The 20084-nt window shown below is 34.3% G+C and overlaps 2 protein-coding genes across 2 annotated transcripts; both read right to left on the reverse strand.

Annotated features, from left to right (window-relative positions):
• Window positions 1–4801, reverse strand: LOC132634404 (uncharacterized). Its single transcript, XM_060350663.1, has 5 exons — window positions 4270–4801; window positions 3459–3640; window positions 2407–3266; window positions 751–2290; window positions 1–657 (listed from the first exon to the last, which is right to left on the reverse strand). The coding sequence occupies exons 1-5, from the start codon at window positions 4799–4801 to the stop codon at window positions 1–3; spliced, it is 3771 nt and encodes a 1256-aa protein (XP_060206646.1).
• A 5118-nt stretch (window positions 4802–9919) lies between these two features.
• LOC132633658 (iridoid oxidase) lies at window positions 9920–16886 on the reverse strand. Its single transcript, XM_060350187.1, has 5 exons — window positions 16767–16886; window positions 14613–14942; window positions 13481–13813; window positions 12535–12806; window positions 9920–10769 (listed from the first exon to the last, which is right to left on the reverse strand). The coding sequence occupies exons 2-5, from the start codon at window positions 14911–14913 to the stop codon at window positions 10155–10157; spliced, it is 1521 nt and encodes a 506-aa protein (XP_060206170.1). The 5' UTR covers window positions 14914–14942; window positions 16767–16886; the 3' UTR covers window positions 9920–10154.
• Window positions 16887–20084: the final 3198 nt, after the last annotated feature.

Consider the following 20084-nt stretch of genomic DNA (forward strand, 5'->3'; position numbering starts at 1 on the left):
TCACGGTGGTTCAAAGCACCAGCCTGAGTTCTTTTTAACTCTTCTCCTAAAGGAGGGGAAGTCAAGTTTATTCATTATGAGCGGTCCTCTAACCTCCGTTAGCAAGTCACCTTCATTCAAAAAAATTCTAGGGTCTTGAATTTGGGTTGCGTATTTTGCTAGTGCATCCGCCACCTCATTCCCTTCTCTAAAGCAATGCTTTATCGAGATATTTCTGTGAGCCATCTTTGCCTTAGTGTTTTCTATAATGTCCAATAACTTCCAAGGAGGTTTTAAGGAACCATCTATCATTTGTACCACTATCTTGGAGTCCAATTCTACCTCAAGGACTTCGAAAGGATGATTGACACACCAAGAAATTCCAACTAGAGCTGCATATGCTTCACTATAATTGTTAGTGCAGAATTGGGTTTGATATGCACATGCCATGACCATATTCCCAATTCTATTCCTAACAATACCACCAGCTCCCGCTTTGTTTTGATTTTTCATGTAACTTCCATCTGTGTTGAGCTTCCAAGTGTTGCCTGTAGGTTTGATCCATCTGATCATCTTACTGGTTATCACAGCTTTGAAATTTTCCGCTTCGAAACAAACTTTGCTCCAGTTCCAGGTGTAGTCTATGGATTTGAATTTCTGTCTTATAGCCACCTTGATCTGAAAAACAGATTGAAAGCATATATTAGAAGCAGTAATATTCTTTTGTTCAAATTTCTTAGTGCACCTTGCTTTCCAAATTTCCCAACATACTATCATTAGAGTGATAAGTAGAAGGAATTTGTGAACAATATTTGTTGGTTTTTGTCTCCACCATTGCCAGAGAATTGTTTGAACAGTGTAACCAGTAATGCTGATCCCCAGTGGTCTGGTCATGATTTTCCATGTTTGTTTGGCAATCTCACTTTGTGCAAAAACATGATTCCCAGTTTCTATACATGCAGTCCTGCAACAACAACAACTAGCACCTTCGTCAATATTAAATCTTGTAAGATTGACATCTAGAGGAAGATTTTTCTTTAAAAGCTTCCACATGAAAAAGGAAACCTTGAAAGGAATTTCTTTTATCCAGATGAAATTATAAATGTGAGGGGCAACTTCCTTCTTCCTAAGGAATTCGAAAGCACTGGAACATGTAAATACTCCATTGCTATTCAGATTCCAGATAGGATGATCCTTTTCATCATGCTTACCGATAGGGATACTCTTGATTAGATTCAGAGTGTCCCTTGGTAAGGAAAAAGGATTATCATCAATCTGCCATTGCTGATTCAATAAGAAATGGTTAACTTTCACATTACCAGGCTTGGCCGAAGGGTTTAAAATCTGATAAAGAGACCCATGATGAGTCCAGTTATCCCACCAAAACAGACTGTTACCGGAGTTAATTTTCCAATTGATGTTGGCTTCAATATTATCTCTAATATGAAGCAATTCTTTCCAAGCAACTGAATCTTTTGGAGCAAAGGCCTTAGAGTTGAGGTTGCTTCTTTGGCAATACTTTGATTTAATGAAATGTGCCCACAATGAAGGTTCTGTTCTCAATCTCCACCATCTTTTAGCAGCAAAAGTGTGACAGATATCAAGAAGACTCTTGAAACCCAAGCCCCCTTCTATGGTAGGGTAACACATGTTATCCCAAGAGGACCAATGATAGCTGTTTTTACCATCTTTCTCTCCCCAGAAGAAGTTAGCAAATTGCATTTCAATCTCATATACAGATGTAACCGGTGGCATTAAGGCAGCAAATATATGAAGAGCTTGAGATTGAAGAACATGCTTAATAATGGTAGCCTTACCACCTGGAGATAAGAGTCTTCCTTGCCAATCTGCAATCTTATTAAGGATCTTTTTGGAAATGTCAAAAAAATAAGAGATTCTCTTCGTGCCACAGTATATGGGACAACCTAAGTATGTGAAAGGGAAGGAAGACTGTTTGTAACCAGTCCACCTTCTTATCCTCCTATTATAAATCCTGTTCGTCTTACTGTGGGTGAGAAAGAAAGTCTTATCATTATTAATCTCCTGACCAGAAGCCTTTTGGTACAACCTTAGCAAATTCATCATGAGCTTAATAGAAAACTTATTGGCAGAAGTGAAAAGCACAAGGTCATCAGCATAACTAAGGTGATTAATTTGGGGCCCTTTTTTATGCATAGAGAAATTAATGAACCTATCATTTTGATTAAGATGATTCAAAGCTCTTGAAAGAGTTTCGGCTGCAATAATAAAAAGAGCAGGAGATAGAGGGTCCCCCTGTTTTAAGCCTCTAGAAGATTTAAAAAACCCATATCTAACACCATTAATAATTACAGAATACCAGCTGTTAGAGATCAACCTATAAACTAGATTGATAAAAAAAAATCAAAACCCATCTTTCTAAGAACAGAAATTAAGAAATTCCAATACAATTTATCATAAGCTTTAGACATATCTAATTTAATAACAACATTGCAACTGTCAGAGTTAGGTATAATACCATGAACAATCTCTTGTGTTAACAGAATATTCACGGTGAGTTGCCTACCTTTAACGAAGCCAGATTGATTCTCAGAAATGATCTTAGGCAAAATATTGTTAATTCTTAAAGCAAGAATTTTAGACAGTATTTTGTTTGAAAAATTACTAAGACTGATAGGTCTAAGCTTAGAAAAACAATCAGGTGAGGTGACCTTAGGAATCAGTGTTAAACAAGAATGAGTATAGTACTTTGTAAGGTCAAACCCATGAAAGAAGGAGAGAACAAAGGAGATTACCTCTCTTTTGATGATGTCCCAGCAGTATTGGAAAAAAAAACCATTAAATCCGTCAGGCCCTGCACAACTGTTAGGGTCCATAGAATCTACTGCCGTCTTAATCTCTTCTGCTGTGGGATATTTTGCTAATAGGGCGTTGTCCTCAGTACTGATCAGGTTGTCGCAACCTCTGATAAATTTCAAATCCCTATCCCTTGGTTTTGCACTGAATAACTCGCTGAAATGATCGATGGCAGCTTTGGAAATATTTAGATTCCCTTCGACCCATTGACCATTCTGATCTTTAATTTTATAGACTTGAGCTCTTCTTCTCCTAGCCTTGATGTTACTGTGGAAGTACTTCGTATTTGAGTCCCCTTCTTCTGCCCATTTGATTCTAGCTTTTTGTCTTAAAATAGACTCTTCCATTTTCAACCACTTGATGTATTCAGCTTTAGCCTTATTAAGCAGCATTCTATCAGAATCGGAATTTAAGTAAGCAGTTTCAGCGTCTGAAACTTCCTTCTCAAATTTCTTGACATTTTAAAAAACGTCCCCAATACTGTTTCTAGACCACTTACTAAGTTCCTTAGCCAAAGTTTTCAGCTTTTGTTGTAATCTCCACATAAGATTGCCATACACTTCTGTATCCCAGACTTTTTTAACCAAAGGAAGAAACTCTTTTTGATCAGTCCAAAAATTAAGAAATTTGAAGTATTTGATTACCTGTTGGTTGTCGTCGGAACAATTGACGAGGAGTAGGTTGTGATCGGAACCTGTTTTGGATAAATGCTCCACATTGATATTTGGGAATTTAGCACTCCATTCTTCATTATGTAGCAACCTGTCTAATCTCATATGGATCCTCTCGGTCCCTCCTCGCCCATTACACCATGTATGAATATTACCTACAAAACCAGCATCAGTCATACCACAATCATCCATACAGTTTATAAAATCAAGGCATGTATTTAATCTAAAAGGAACACCCCCTTTCTTTTCCTCGACTTCCATTATAGAGTTAAAATCCCCTCCGATGGCCCATGGGCCATCGATGATGGAATTTAAATCTCTTAACTTTTGCCAAAGATACTTTCTTTTGTTTGCTTTAGATCTGGCGTAGACAGTTGTTATCAAGAAATTATCAGTGCTTCCCTGCAAGTGTACCTGCAAAGTCACCTGTTGTCTGGTTTTGGAAACTACTGAACAAACATAGTTAGAATTCCAGAAAATCCAAATTTTACTATGAGAGTTGGAGATGGCATGATCGAAACCAATCCTTCTCCTAAACTTCTCTATTTTGTTACTATTATGAAAAGGTTCTTGTAAAGTTATAAAATCAATTTTATGAAGTCTGACAACCTTCGTGAGTCTGTCTAGAGCACCCTTGGAGGTTATCCCTCTAATATTCCATATTATGTATTTAATCATAAAGGAATTTCATGGGGAAATACAACCTTATCAGATTGTTCCGATTTTTCTGGGAAATTATTGTTGTTTCCCTTTTTGTTCTTTCTACCTTTCTTGTTTTTGTTACCTCTTGGTGACAAACCTTGTCGTAAGATAGCTTCTTCTTTTTCTTGTGTGATCGGGTCCTTGATTTCATTTGAAGTTGGAGCAAATACTTCGATTAGACTATCAAGGATTTGTGCTTCTTCCTCTTCAGAGACCTCTAGAAAACTATCAGGAACCTCCTCGTCTGAGGATATTCCTGCTATTTGTTCTTCACTGGTGTCGTAACAATATTCTTGATCAGAGTTATTACCTAAATCAGAACCATGTTTTCCAGGAGGAATGTACTCTATGCTACCCAGATCAATCTCTATTCTGCCTCCTTTTAATTGTAAACACTCGGTATCAGTTGTAGTAGGGGACATATGATCTTTTTGTTTTCCTTTAGAGCTGCTACTTTGGCTATCAACTGTGTTGTTCTCTTCACGGCCTTGATTGACTTCCAAACTGTTTTGGCATTGCTCTTTTGTCGACTTGTCTCCATCTAAAGCTTTATCGGGTTTTTCAATGTATTCTTTTTCGTTACCAGCTTTTGTTTTCGGTTTTTCCCACAGCATATTCTTAAGGAATCTGGCAGCGGTAACCTTTTTTTTTTTTTTTTTTCCAGTTTTTGGCTTTTGGCTCCTGCTGCTTTGATTTCTCGTTCTTTGTTGTCTTTTTGAGTTTGCTACAAACCATGGATATGAATCCCTTGTTTGCCAACTCCGGGTGCTTCTAAATTGACAGGTTGCTCTACAGCCACTGCCTTCTGTTTTCGTCGATTCTGTGCTGCTGTAGTCCATTGCCCTTTGGCCTGAAAATTAGGCTCTTGTTCCCTCTGCTTTGTTCCCTGTTTCGAGTGCCACGGCTGTTCAGTAGTTTTTATTTGCTTGGCATTTTCATGGTCCTCTTTTGTATCATTGCTACTCTTGTCATTTTTCGTCTGAATAACCATTTTCCCGGTCACTCTTGTGTGATATTTTCCATCCTGAATCTTGTTCGTATTTAAAAGCTTCTTATTCCTCTTTCTGGTGACTTCAATAAAGCCATCATTTTCCTCCTGATCAGTTCTGGTTCCAGCCACAGTTGGCGTATTTGGTGCCTTTCCATCTGTGATGTGAATCTGTTCTACTGATTCAGTACTGGTTCCAGCCACATCATTGTTCTGCTGAATCTGTTCTGTGTTCAATTTTTGTAAGTGTGTTTCTCCTTTTTCGTCCTGATTCTGCCTGGTCTGAACTGCCACAACAGCCATCTGATTCCCTTGCATTTTCTTTCCAACTCTTCTACATTGGATTATTGAGTGACCCAACATCCAACAATGAGTACAGTATTTGGGGACATTCTCGTATTCCAGCTTTTGATAGAACCCTTTACGAGGGCAGTTCTCATTTTCGGTACCAATGAAGATAGAGTTGATTTGAGTCTTAGTGAGGTTCACCTCGACTCTCACTTTCGCCATACTTGGCCTGGTTCGATTCTCAGTGGCAGCATCCATAATAAGAGGGGTTCCTATTGGGGCAACTATTTGTTTTACATAATTCCAAGTATGTAAATGAAAAGGCAAGCCCGGTAATAGAACCCAAACTGGAACTACCGGAGAATCCTCGTCGGGTTTGAACTCCGGCGTCCATTTTTCTAACCACATAATTTGTTCATCAATTTCAATAAAGCGTCTATACCAAACTGTCTTAAAACCATCCTCGTTGGAAAATTCGATAAAGACAATGCGATAATCATAAACACCAATTGTAACTTTACCTCTAACGGCAATTATCTCTGCAAATCTTGCTCGTAGCTTTTCAATTTGAGGTCTGGCTCGAATAAATTTCCCGACCAGAGTGAACACATTCTTCGGACATAACCCCATAATATTCATCGTTGTTGAATAACACAGCTGGTACTCCATTGTGAGTGGTGTATTTGCCGGTGACATCCGGGTTCCCTAATCGGATTTCTTTCAAGATGGGAGTTTTAGGGATTTGAATTACCTTTGCATAAGTGGAGTTAGAGAGATTTTGGCCCGTAGGTGTAGTCGCAGTAGGATTGTTAGCGGCAATTTCATTGCCACGCGCCGGTTCCGTCATCTCCGGCGTCCCAGGGGGACGGCGAGTGGTTGCAGACGCCCAGTTGGGGCTTTTTTACCGTTGTCGGTCGTATAGAGAGAGAAGGTCTCGTTTTTGCTTTATTTTTAAGAGAGATAAACTAATCTATAGGCCGCATTAACTTCCCCATAATTAGCATTGTTAAAGATGGTACACACCTTCACAAAATTCTCCAAAAAAGCACCCAACTCATTGCAACTCTTCAATTAAAGTGATAGCGTACCGATTCAAAAATCTCTTTAAATCCATAAAATTTTGTTTTTCTACCTTACTTCATCATTAATTACTTCTATTTTATCTCACTTTCTTAATTTTTTGTGAATAAAAAATATATAATTGTGAGCAATAGAAAAGTGATGTGGCGCCCTTAAGACATTTGAAGCAAGTTTATGTTTAACAACCTTGAATTATAGTTTAAAAAGAAACGTTGGAATCTCCACGCATATATTTATTTCTTAGTATTTTTTTTTCATTCAATTGATTTGAAATTTGCTGCTTAAGTTTCTTTTTTTGAATTTTATTTTCTTAAGTTCATGGGCAAGGAGTTTTAGAAGATGAAAGCGAATGAGAAAAATCATTGAATGCACATTTTTAGGGGTGTACGAAGGAAACCGACAAATCGCACCAAACCGATAACCCGAGTCAAATCGAGAAAAAAACCTAACTAGTGGTTTGGTTTGGTATTGGAAAAGAAAAACTGACCATAATTGGTTTGGTTTGGATTTTACTAAAAAATGTCAAACCGAACCAAACCAACTCGACATTACATGTATATAAATTTTAAAATATTATATACTTAAAAAAATTTATTTATAATGTAATTTATAAACATTTCTTAACTTTTTTCATAGTTTTTGTCTTTTAACATATTATTTCAAGCTTGGACTTAAAATTTTGAATGGTCCAATAAGTTTTGTAACCCATAGATGTTAGTAACTCAAATAAAGCTCAAATCAAAACCAATAAATATTAAACTAACAAAAGAAATTCAATTCTAACACTAGAAATAACAATAATGTTGGATATCGATTCTTAGTTTTGCATTGGTTTAGATAGTGAATACATAACTTAATTTAGTTTTTCTTTAATATTTAGTCATGTGATTAGTACTTATTCGTTGTACTTATTTTAACATGACTTGCTACTTTTAGATTATGATCATTTTCATTGGCTTAGTGATTTCATTATCTCTTTTGTTGAATATTTTAGTACTATCATTACTCATCTCACATTTTGTGTTATTGTAAGAAACACCTTAACTAGATAATATAATAGGACTAAAGAAATATGAAGTGCAAGCTATATATTTTGTATGAAGACTTTCCCGGTAAACCCCCCCCCCCACCCCCCCACCCCCCCACCCCCCCCACCCCCCCCAAAAAAAACGAATAAACCGAAAAACCCGAGAAAACTCGAGGTTGAAAAACCCGACTTTTGTTGATTTGATTTGGTTTATAGATTTAAAAACCACAATTGATTTGGTTTGGTATTTGAAAAACCCGAACCAATCCGGTCCATATACACCCCTATACATTTTGTTGAAGGATGGTACAAATAAGATGATCAATAGAAGATTTAAGGAGAATATTGAAGGAAAGATATATATACATATAGAAGGTTGTTGTAGTATTACAACTTATTTAAAGATAGATTTTATTTTCATTGTTATATGTTCATCTCAATAGAATTATTATGTGTTTATCAAACAAAAGTTTAGATAATTTTTTATTTTTGTGCTTATTTCTCTTTGTTGCTCCTTTTCTTTGTAATTCTTTTCTTTCGGTTAATCTAAGGCTTATAGCATATTAGTTCAATTTTTTATGCATATTATTATTGTAATGTATCATTTTCTTTATCGAAACAAATCATCTAAGCTAATAATAGGGATTAATTTCATAAATTTAATAAGATTTTAATAACCGCACGGAGCGCGAGCCAATTACTAGTTACCTATAAATATACATCAGGTGATTTAATAGTGTAAGACTTTCTTTGCATGGACGATGTATATAAGTTAAACGCATCTTAAGTTTTGCTTTCGATGTGAAAATCTAGGAAATGTTTCTAGCTGGAACAGAGATAACTAGCAGCAGCATAGAGTGGAGGATTGGCTGAACTCTTGCGCCATCCACAAGCAATGACCAAAGTGAAATCAGAAATTTCACAAGTAATTGGTCCTAATAAAAAGTTCGAAGAATGTGTCATAGACAGACCCTATATGCAAGCCGTGCTGAAATATTTGCTACGTTTACATCCTCCACTCCCTTTCTTAATTCCAAGAAGAGCAATTCAAGACACAGAGTTCATGGGACTCAAGTACTCGTGAACGTTCTGGCAATCGGAAGAGACATTGACTGTTGGGACGACCCTTCAGAGTTCAAGCCCGAGGGGTTTTTAGGCTCGAAATTAGTAGATGTTAAGGTGCAGAATTTACAAGTTAATTCCATTTGGTGTGGACAGAAGGATGTGCGTTGGCCTTCCTTTAGGTCATCGCATGATGAATTTCACGTTTGGATCGTTGCTTCATGAATTCAATTGGGAGCTTCCTCATAGGGTTTCTCCTAAATCCATTAGCATGGAGGAGAGTATTGGAATTACAGCAAGGGAAAAAAAAAACCTTTGAAAGTCATACCAAAAAAAACCTTAAATTAACTAAGTGTATTTATAATTTTTCTCCCGTAACTTGTACTATTGGTTTGGTTGAAAGTCTCTGAGATTGGTAGTAGATATGCTTGTTTACACTAAATCATGTAAATTTTGAAATAGTTAAATAATCTTAGTGGTATGAGAATGCATGTTAATTAACCATGAATAAGTATTAGAAGTCTATGTACAAAACCATGATTAAGTGTTAAATGTCTATGTACAAACACATGTTATGCATTTATTGACTTGGTATAAACACCAAATGAGAGTAAGTATTTACCATTTACATATTCCAATATTCATTCACACATATGTACCTTTTGGCCTATATGATACTTCCCCTGGAGGGAACTTTTGACAAAACATAAATAATCAAAGAAGATGGTTAGAACTTAAAATACGTTTTCATTTATGAGTTTGAGCGAATTCCAAATTCTATCATAACCTATTTGCATTTACACCTCATTAAATCGCTTAACTATTGCAAATTTATATGATTTGGTGTAAACACCCAGTCCGGATAAGTATTTACCAGTTCTACATCCGCCCCTGACGTTTGATGAAGTCATAGCTTCTTTAAATCCATGAAAGCGCTCTGTAAAAGTCCTGCCTGTGCTAGGAAAATAGTTTTCTAACCATTTATTACTACCAAAATTTACATTTTTATGACTCGTATTTAGGGAGTTTCCATATCAGGCTAATAGGGACAAAAGTTAAAAGAGTAGCCTAAAATGAGTTATATTGTGCAAATAATCCAGTTCCTTAACTATTGCTCCCATTGGGATTGAAATTTTTTATTTTTACCTAAATGAAAGTTTGTTCTAATGGGCTTTTATGAGAGGGACTATCCAAATGGACTAAAAGATGTCTTTAATGGACCAATGTTTATCAAATATTTGAAACATCTGCATAACACTCCTTATGTGACCACATAAGTATCTAATATGTCTAGCAAGTATACAAATGTATATAAGGACATCTCAAAGTAAGCCAAAAATAACATATTGCATCTTGCTCAACATGATACATTACAATTTAATTACATTGTAAATTATCTTTATTCTCTTTTGTCCTTTTTCTTTTTGTGTTTTTACACAGCTTTTTTCCTCATCACAATCTAGTATCTTAGAAATAGCCCTTTGTACATATCAATGTACATTATTATTAGTGATTTTCCTTGTTACCCTTTGTATGCAATAGGTATAGCCTTCAATGGAATTGCTTTCTTTAAAGTAATTCCCATTCTTTCATACATATCCAAATCCACTGGCTTCACCCCATCAGCTAAAACCCAATCAAACTTGTGCATTACTGACCCTAAAGCCAAAGGCAACACACGTGAAGCAAGAGGAACTGCAGGACACATCCTTCTACCAGAACCAAACGGAATAAACTCAAAATGTTGACCTTTATAATCCACCATCTTAAGTTCCAAGAATCTCTCAGGCATAAATTCTAGTGGATTTTTCCAAGTCTTTGGATCCCTTCCTATCGCCCAAACGTTAACAAGAACTTGAGTTTCTTTTGGGATGTGATAACCTAACATTGTGCAAGAATCCATGGCCATGTGTGGGACTAAGAATGGAAGCGGAGGGTGAAGCCTTAGGGTTTCTTTGATCACCGCGTTTAAGTATGGAAGCTTGTCTAAGTCTTCTTCTTCTACCTTATTCGAGGGGTTAATAACTCTTCTTAGCTCAGCTTGGACTTTTTGGAGGCTGGTAGGGTTGTGGAGGAGCTCTGCCATTGCCCATTCTAATGTGCTTGTAGTAGTATCTGTTCCTGCTGTGAACATCTCCTGACAAAAGGACAAGTCAATCTCTTTAATCTTAACTTCTATTTACTGATAGAGTATAAGATAGATTTAGAGAAAACACAATTTTTATATACATAATTATATCTTCAATAACAAGCATATGTAATATTTAAAGAGAAAAATTGTATACCACCAATTAAGAGATATTGAAGTCTTTTAACACTAGCAGTTAGAAATTAAAGATACAGTAATAAAAAGTCTCTTATTTTGTGGTAGGTTCAAATTAAAGTAGTCTCTTAAATATATCGTGAGCAGTTTTGAATTTTTAAGTTTGTCAAAAGTAAGAACTTACGATCTCCGTCAAATATAAAACAAACCATGTCTGTCAGATTTGATGGGAACTCTTAAACAAGGGAATGCACATTTGGAGATGTAGTTTTTGCAATTTCTGCTATATTTAGTCTATTTTCTAGAGTTTGGTACAACTTCCGTTTATTTTGGTCTAGTTTTGGTGTTTAGTGCAGTTTTCTGTGTTGTGATTTCTAGCATTTGATGGAATATTCCTGATCTTTCTGGTTAAATTTATTTCATAGTTTTCCTCCAATCTAACTGACAGAGTTTGTTAAAATACTTGATGGAAACTAGATATGCCACTTTTAAAAAACTTAAAGGACCAAAACTATTCAGGATTATATTTAAGAAATTACTTTGAATCTAACCCAAAGATAAATGACTGCCTTGTCAATTAAGTTTACTTGAGGGAATTTTAATCACTAAACCAAGATTTCATTCCCGTAACTCGAGAGTGATTTCCTTACTTGGTGTAAGCGTTTAAATTCAATATTTTTTGTCTGTAAATTTCATTAGTTCCCATTTAGTCAAATGGTTGACTGGAGGTTTTTTCTTTAAATCCTATTAAATAGAACCACCACCTGAAGTATAGCTCAACAAAATAATTATTACGATTCGATGGTTGGCACAAACAATATTCTATAAGATCGAGGAAATATTTTAAATTTGAAATCGTTGGGTAATAACAATTATTATTGGAGTCGTTTAACCACCAAATAAATATATAGGACAAAGAGGCATGTGACCAAATCATGGAAAATTGTCAACTGTACTTCAAATCGTAAAAGAAACTCCATTTTTAATGAGCAAACTTTCATATGGCCGATTAGGTTACACTCCTGGCAAATGTTTTTCTCACCGATATTCGGTGGGAAATTTATGCCATAAAATACGATTTTTTTACCTTATTTTCATCGAACTAGCTCACTGAAAAAACGCATGATGAGAAACAAGTTCTCACTAAAACACTAAGAAACTGCATACTTTTTTCGTATGAAAACACTACTATTTAAGTTTTCCCACCGACATTCAGTGTGAAAAATAGCACTGACCATTTTTCAGCAGGAAATCAGTGGGAAAACAGAGATTTTTTAGTAGTGTTTCTTTTATTATTCAAAGAAAGAAAAGAAGAGAAAAACTCAATAGAATTATGGGTAAAACTTCAATATTCTAATAAGATCACCTAAAAGATAGCTAGATAGAGTTGTTCATAAAAATTATTAAAAAAGAAAGGATTAGTAACTTGAAAATAAGACGTGTTATCTGTTATATAATATGTTAAAATATATTTATCGTTCGAATTCTTTTATAAAATCAGTATAAGTCAAACTTAAAAATATTTTGTTATTACAGACTCCACGTAAAGAGATTAATTTATCATCACAATGAATATGCATTAGAGTTTTGCTTTTAGCACATTGATCTCAAAAAATTTGAGCATATAGAGAGTACTTACAAAAAGAATGACATTAATCGTTCGAGATGAAAATCTAGAAGGACCCTCCACGCCATCACCACGATATTGAAGAAGCACGTCTAAGTAATCCTTCTTCCTCTCTCCACCATTTTCCATATCTTCCATTCTTTCTTTAAGAAATCCACCTGCGATATCAAATGCTCTTTTCACATGAAATTGTGTTTTTCTCCTAATACCTTGTGGATCAAGCCATCTCAACATAGGAAAAAAGTCTGCCATATTAGGTTTTCCTGCAAACTCGGTAACTTTTCCTGCATGTAGGGATGACAAAATTAGCCCATAAAAATATGACCTGTCTAGCCCATCCAAGTTTAGACAGGTTAATGATCTTTATTAACCCCATCATGTATTGACTCGTCCAATTTAGTCCATCTAAAAGTTTGGCTGATTTGAGCTAAATATATGTCCAAATTGACCCATAAGGAACCCTGCCAAAACATTTTTTTTGAAAAAAGGACTAGTAATTAAAGAAATTATAAGAAAACCAACAAAAAGAAATTAAAATATGATAAGAGTTGGGCGGGTTGGCTCATGACCTGTTGTTTATCCCATCTTGACCCCATCTCATCTAAGACCAAGTAACCTTTAGGCAGGTCAAATAAGTAAAGAAATTTGAAAGGAAAATTACAGTTTAATACCTTTGGGTGATCTAGCCAGCAAATGTATAGGGTTTGTATATTTATACTTAAATATACATATACTATACTTATAATATACATATCAGTGTATTAATTTTAAATATTTGGGCTACTGCCGGTAATTAAGTTTGACCAACGGTACATTTTTGTAAGAATTGAGCTGGTTGGATTATGACCTATTATTTTGATGGTCCCTCTTTAGATCATCTTGACCCAGCTCATCTCAGCTTAAGTAACATTTTAATTCATTCAAATTCAGCTTGACCCTCCTATTTGACACCCCTTACCTGCATGGTAAAAGAACTTTGCACCTCTATCCGATTTTGGATCCAATAAATCCTTTGAGAACATAAGGTTTCCAATTAAGTTAAAAGCCATTAAGAAAAAGAATCTCCCAACATCAATGGAAGTTGTGCCATTGTTCCCTCCATCTTCCATGAATTTAACCATTTGATCAATGCATTTTGTACGTACACCTCTCATGGCGTCGAGGCGACTCGTAACGAAGAACTCCATCGTGGATAATCTCCTTAACATACGCCAATGTGGACCATATTGATTAGTGATGAGTGAACCCTCATTTCCAAAATCTCCTTTCATGGCTTCGTAAATCTTTCTACCTGCGACACCCAAGAGTGTGGCCTAGCGGTTAAATTTTACTAAGATAGTTTTATTAACTAATGAAACATATGAAAATAATGGAAGAGGAGGGTTCAAGTTTCAACATATTCTAATAAAAAAACACAAAAAGCCGAGGTAAACACAAGTTGATATCACCATTATAAAAGAACTTTTGGTCCTTCAGTTATAGGCAAATACTTACTTTAGTCCTTCTAATATCTGATTAAGTACATTTAACTTGAAATAATTAAAACGTGAACTTTTGATCCTTTTCTAGTTTCTAGTGAATATTCACAAATTTACCATAAAGTTTAACAGTTCCACTAATTAATTACTCGCATTTGTTATGATAAGTTTGTGTTATTATTTCATACGTAAGATACGGTAATATAGTTCTAAAAATAGTCCAAATATAACATACTTCCTAAATAGAGGGACTAAAAACATATTTTTCAGTTAATCAAAGGTTAAATAATTTTAGTAAAATATCACAAGGACCAAAACTAAAATTTCTCAATAATTGAGGGACTAATTGTGTTATTATCCCCAAAAAAAATCCTATCTGCAAGCACCCAGGAGTGTGGTCTAGCAGTTGATGAAAATAGTGAAAATCAAGAAAGATCAAGTTGCAAATTCCACTAAATACAAAAAAGGACGTGCACATATAGTCTAGTGTATAGTTGGTGAAAATCATGGGAGATCAAGATGCAAATTCAACTATATACAGAAAAAAAATCCATATATAGTCTAGGTACCTATAAGCTGAAATCGTCGTTACTTGAAGAATGAAAGTCATACCTGCAAGCACCATGTCATGATTCTTGAACATTTCACGTGCCACTTCATTTGAAGAAATAACCACAGTGCTCATTGAACCTAACCAAAGAGTCATTATAGGACCATGTATATTGGCCAGTTTTGCAAATGATACATGAGGTGCAAAACCTGACTGAAAAATGTTGGTCACTAGTTGCCACCACCGTGGTCCTGGCGGCAGCCGCCCGTATTCTTCCAGCCGCCGTTGTTGCCGCTCGGTCACCATAGCCCATGCTACCCATGCAATTAAAATTAGGACCAAACCTAAAATTTCATACTCCATTATCACCTTTTTCTTTCTTCAACAACAACCTGCATGTCAAAGGAAAAAAAAAAATTAGGGTTGTGATTCTTCAGGTCTGCTTTAATTAATTAAAAAAACTTTTGTTCTTTTCTTGCAATTTTCTTTTTCATCATATTTGACCTATAAATGGAGGCAAGAATCCATAACATCCAGTACTGCATTGACAGGTGGTTAAGTAAAGATTTGGGAATCAAGTTGATTAAGAAAGGTAGGTTTTTAATCAATCATTAGGTTCTTTGATAAATAATTACACGAATTTGACACATAAGTTTTTTAATGGTTTAAAGAAGGTATTAAATAACTTGCACAAGCAAGTCATGTAATAGTAGTAATTAAAACCAAACGATAATTAAAAGTGTAAAACTTTCATTGAGAATTCGAAATTTGATGAACAATCTTTGAAGTAGGCCTGTGCACGAATCGGTTCGGTTCGGTTTTGGCCATCATCGAGTTAAAATTTCGAATTTCGACTTTCTAAAATTCTCAACCAAACTCGATCCATTCTAGGTTCAATTTGATTCGTTTTTTATTATTTCGGTTCGGTTACACAAATCGATTTGTTCGGTTTATTCGAAATTTAAACAAACAACTATTTCATTTCAGTTTTAGAGTAAACATAACAAAAAATAATGAGATCCTAAACTTGCAGCCTTATAACCAAGACATTAACCAAGAAAAACCCATAAACTTGCAAGCATAATAACATAAAAATAGCAAAACAAGAGCTTGACAACTTGTGCAAGCATACAAATCCGTCAACACCACATTACATATACCAAATTAGTCATATTAATCACTAGTGGCATATAAATTCGGTTTGTTCGGATCGGTTCGGTTGATAATTGAAGCAAGCAGTATCCGAACCGTTAAACCGTAATATTTTACAATTGCATTTGTAAATCGAAATCGAATTGTATTATCCAAATTAAATTATCCAAATTATTTTGAATCGGTTCGGAAATTCGAATTGAACCGATTTGTGCACAGGCCTACTTTGAAGTGTTAACAGTATCCATTGAGATTAATTCAAAAAGGGTAACTCGGTGCACTTAGCTTACAATATGCACGGGGCCTCAGAAAAAGTTGAAGCATATTGATGTTTTATGTACGCAGTCTTACTTTATTAGTTATTATGTAACTAAATATATTATCCTCTTTGGACAAATAAAAGCCCTCCACGACAGCAAAACAAGAATTATTGGATATATATAAAGGGTACCATTAATTTAGTATCATTATTGACAACCAATGTAACCATGTTTTCTTAAAAAGGTCCACTAATGTATTATCACAATATCTAAGAAATTAACTGCCACTAATTTTGTTTCCAATGGAAAAGAAGAAATGAAAATTCTCAATTTCTTCTCAAATGCATAGATGCAGTGAAACAAACACATTTTCTTGAATTCAAATGGAATGATAGAGCTAATTTAAGAAGGCGTGGTGCAACTATACCAAAAATCAAACATTAGGAAGATATATATTATTGTGATTTTACCCTTTCAATATGATAAGCAGTGATAAAACCAGAATTTTTATTAATGAGATTCAACTTTGATAGAAATAGACTAGATCACGCTTATATGTCAAGTCAAAGGGATTCAACCATATGTATGCATTATTATTAAACTTGTACTGTGTGCGTGTGTGTGTGAATAAGTAATTTTTATGAGAAAACGGTATCATTTGAACCCCCTAATTACTTCCAGGTGGCTCAGCCCCTAAAGAGAAACTGAAGAAATCTGGTAATTTCCCAGAAATAAAAATTAAAAGTTTCTAAAACAAGAGATGATTAAAAAAAAAAAAAATAAGAACATAAAATACTTTAATACCTTTTCTTGAATGACCACCTTGAGTTTTTTCCTCCAAAAGCTGACCAACCTGTTAAATTCCAGAATGAATATGAGCTCCCCAAAACATATTTGTTTGATAAGAAAAAGAGAATTAAGAATGAAAATCTAAAATATTATTGATAAGACAACTCAAAGTTTCTCAAATATATAGTTAAATGTCGTGTTCTGAGATACTAATTAAGCAGCAAAAAGATTGAGGAATCAACCTGAGTGATCTACAAATTCTGTGTTTGGCCAATGAGAGTTTTTATAGAGAATACTAATTAACTGGGGAAGATGCAATCCCAGTAATCACCAATTAATTAACTATATAAAATTTGTCACTTTTGATGAAAACAAAGCAATATCGCATCTTCTATTCTTTAGTTAAAAATCTAATTTTTAAATTTATGGACTTGTTTTAAACCCCAACAACAACATACCAGTGTAATTTCACCAATAGGATCTAGAGAGGGTAGGATGTATGCTGACCTTATGGACCTTTGTAAGGTAGAGAGGCTTTTTTCGATAGACCATCGGCTCAAAAGAAAAATTTACGAAGTAAGATTGCAGGAAAAATATGACACCAAGATAGCAATTGGTATAAAGCAAAAGAAGCAACAGATAGTAATACACATTGAAGAATACAAAATACTAGGCGATTACTAAATAATACAATTACTAATATAGAGAAGGGGGCGGAGAGGCTAGCCCCCTACCTCTCTCATATAAACTATAAAGTGCAACAATACTCAGCTACCTACTAACCATCTGCGTACCCTAATCCTCGACCTCCATAGCTTCTTATATGTGGTCATGTGATCAGTAAGCTGAAGTTGTGCTATATCCTGTCTAATCAGCTCCCCCCGATGATCTTCAAACACACACAAAGGAACAATTTAAATCAAGCTAATAGATGAGAGGAGTGTTGTGTGATAATTAATTAAGTAAATAAAATTAAATATTACTTAGTAACAATTTAAACTTATAAATGAGATAAACATACAATTAATTGTTTTTAGCTCAAGAAACTTCAGAGAGTATCCAAGAGTTGATAATTGCAAGATATAGTTCTTGTCCCAAGCTTTTATCTTATTCTTTTAAGTAACTTTGTATCTATAGATTCCCCTAAGCAACAGACATAGTCAAAAGGAGGGCGGGAGGAAAATACAGAAGAAACTTGTCCTATCTAAATTAAGCGATCGCTCAAGAAAGGGGATTCCGCCCCGTAATTTAAACTTATAAATGAGATAAACATACAATTAATTGTTTTTAGCTCAAGAAACTTCAGAGAGTATCCAAGAGTTGATAATTGCAAGATATAGTTCTTGTCCCAAGCTTTTATCTTATTCTTTTAAGTAACTTTGTATCTATAGATTCCCTAAGCAACAGACATAGTCAAAAGGAGGGCGAGAGGAAAATACAGAAGAAACTTGTCCTATCTAAATTAATATTGTCCAAGTATCAAAGTTAGTTGAAAAAAATAAAAAATCACCAGGTGAAAAAAGAATAGCTGCAATCTCAGTCAAATGCATTTTGATTTCTACAAATCTCACTGGGGCAAAAAGGGCAAAAAAATAAAGAAAAATAACTCTGAATAATGGTCAATGGTTAATTTATCAGTGTTGCCCCAAATTTTCTAATTTCTTTCCTTGAGAGAATTGAGAGTATTTTGCATAGTACATGCACATAATTTTGTTATCTTGAGATGGTTTTTTCTTTTCAAAAATATACCATATCAATGGAGTAAGAATGCTGTATAAGAGATAATATAGAATATAATATCTTGCTTATAAATGTTGATGAAAAAGCATATCTATTTTAATCTTAATAAAAATGATATATTGCAAGTTAATGATGTCCAAGTTATCTAGGTATAATTATTTTACTAATTGCAAAACTGTTAGTCACTTTTAACAATTTATGCTTGGCATCCAAAGTTTTCAGAGTAGCCTTGGCGTAACCAGTAAAGTTGCTACCATGTGATCAGGAGGTCATGAGTTTGAGCCGTGGAAACAATCTTCTGCAGAAATGCAGGGTAAGGCTGCGTACAATAGAGTCTTGTGGTTCGGCCCTTCCCTGAGCCCCGCGCATATCGAGAGCTTAGTGCACCGGGCTGCCCATTTATCCAAAGCGTTCACATGTGTCTTTTATTTGATAAACTTTTACCATAAATCACCTCAAACATCTTTCTTTAATTAAGAAACAATTTATAATTAACTCATCAAAAAGTTTGATCCGTATTATTATATATTTGGTAAAATATAATCCGATATTGATGTTTTCTGTTTTAAGTACCGGGTGAAGGAAATGAGGACATATCAGCCTGGACCACAATATCATTGTCTTTCTAAGATATACTCCCTAATTATAACCAAATCATCCCTCAATCAATCTTCTTGAAAGAAATATTAGTTTGGTCCGTATTTATACTTGATAAAGTATAATAAAAAACAATTTGATGTTTTCCTTCAAAGTAACGTGATGAAGGAGATGATGACATATTAGCTTGGACCACAATATCATTGTCTTCCTAAGTTATACTCCCTAATTACAATAAAATGATTCCTTAGCCAACAATCTTCTCAAAAGCAATTAAAAGAAAGGGAATCTATAGTTTTTAGAATTAATATTATGTACAATGGAACGAATTTGTATTTGGATTGACATATGATAGAATCATACAACAGATATGATATTATCATAGATTGTGATGGCAGACCGGATTGACCCGGTTCCCTAAATATAAAATTGTTCATGGTCTCGTTCTTTTTGTCCTCTTTTTGTTTTTTTTTTTGTTTTTTTTAATTTACCCTTTTGTATGTTTTCTTCCTTTCTTCTACTACTATTTAAATTTTTTTAATCTTTTAAATTTTAAAAATATAAGAATATAAAAAAATCTCCACTAAGTGGGGGACGGCAAGAAAAATGTGGGGGACATTGAGCAATTTGATGTGTACCTTTGTTGATTAAGGTATCGTCAACTGGTTGCAGGAAAGGAAAAAAAACTATAAATTTTATGTTTTTATATTCATTACATTTCCCAATTTGTTTTTTAAGGAAAAAGGGGATTTCAAACTATTAATATTAATGAAAATTGTCAAAGTTGTCTTTTGGGGAATGTCTATCAAGTTAATATTTGTTTCAATTGAAAAGAGGATCTTAGAACATTATTTATTTGAACAAATTGGTATAGAATACTATTTACTTGAAATACGTTCATCTTACCATACAAAAATTGGTATAGAACACTATTTACTTGAAATATGTTCATCTTACTATACAAAAACTAAGAAATAGTTAACCAGAAAACAGATT

The sequence above is a fragment of the Lycium barbarum genome, chromosome 3 (genome assembly GCF_019175385.1).
Source record: "Lycium barbarum isolate Lr01 chromosome 3, ASM1917538v2, whole genome shotgun sequence".
NCBI classification, from domain to species: domain Eukaryota; kingdom Viridiplantae; phylum Streptophyta; class Magnoliopsida; order Solanales; family Solanaceae; genus Lycium; species Lycium barbarum.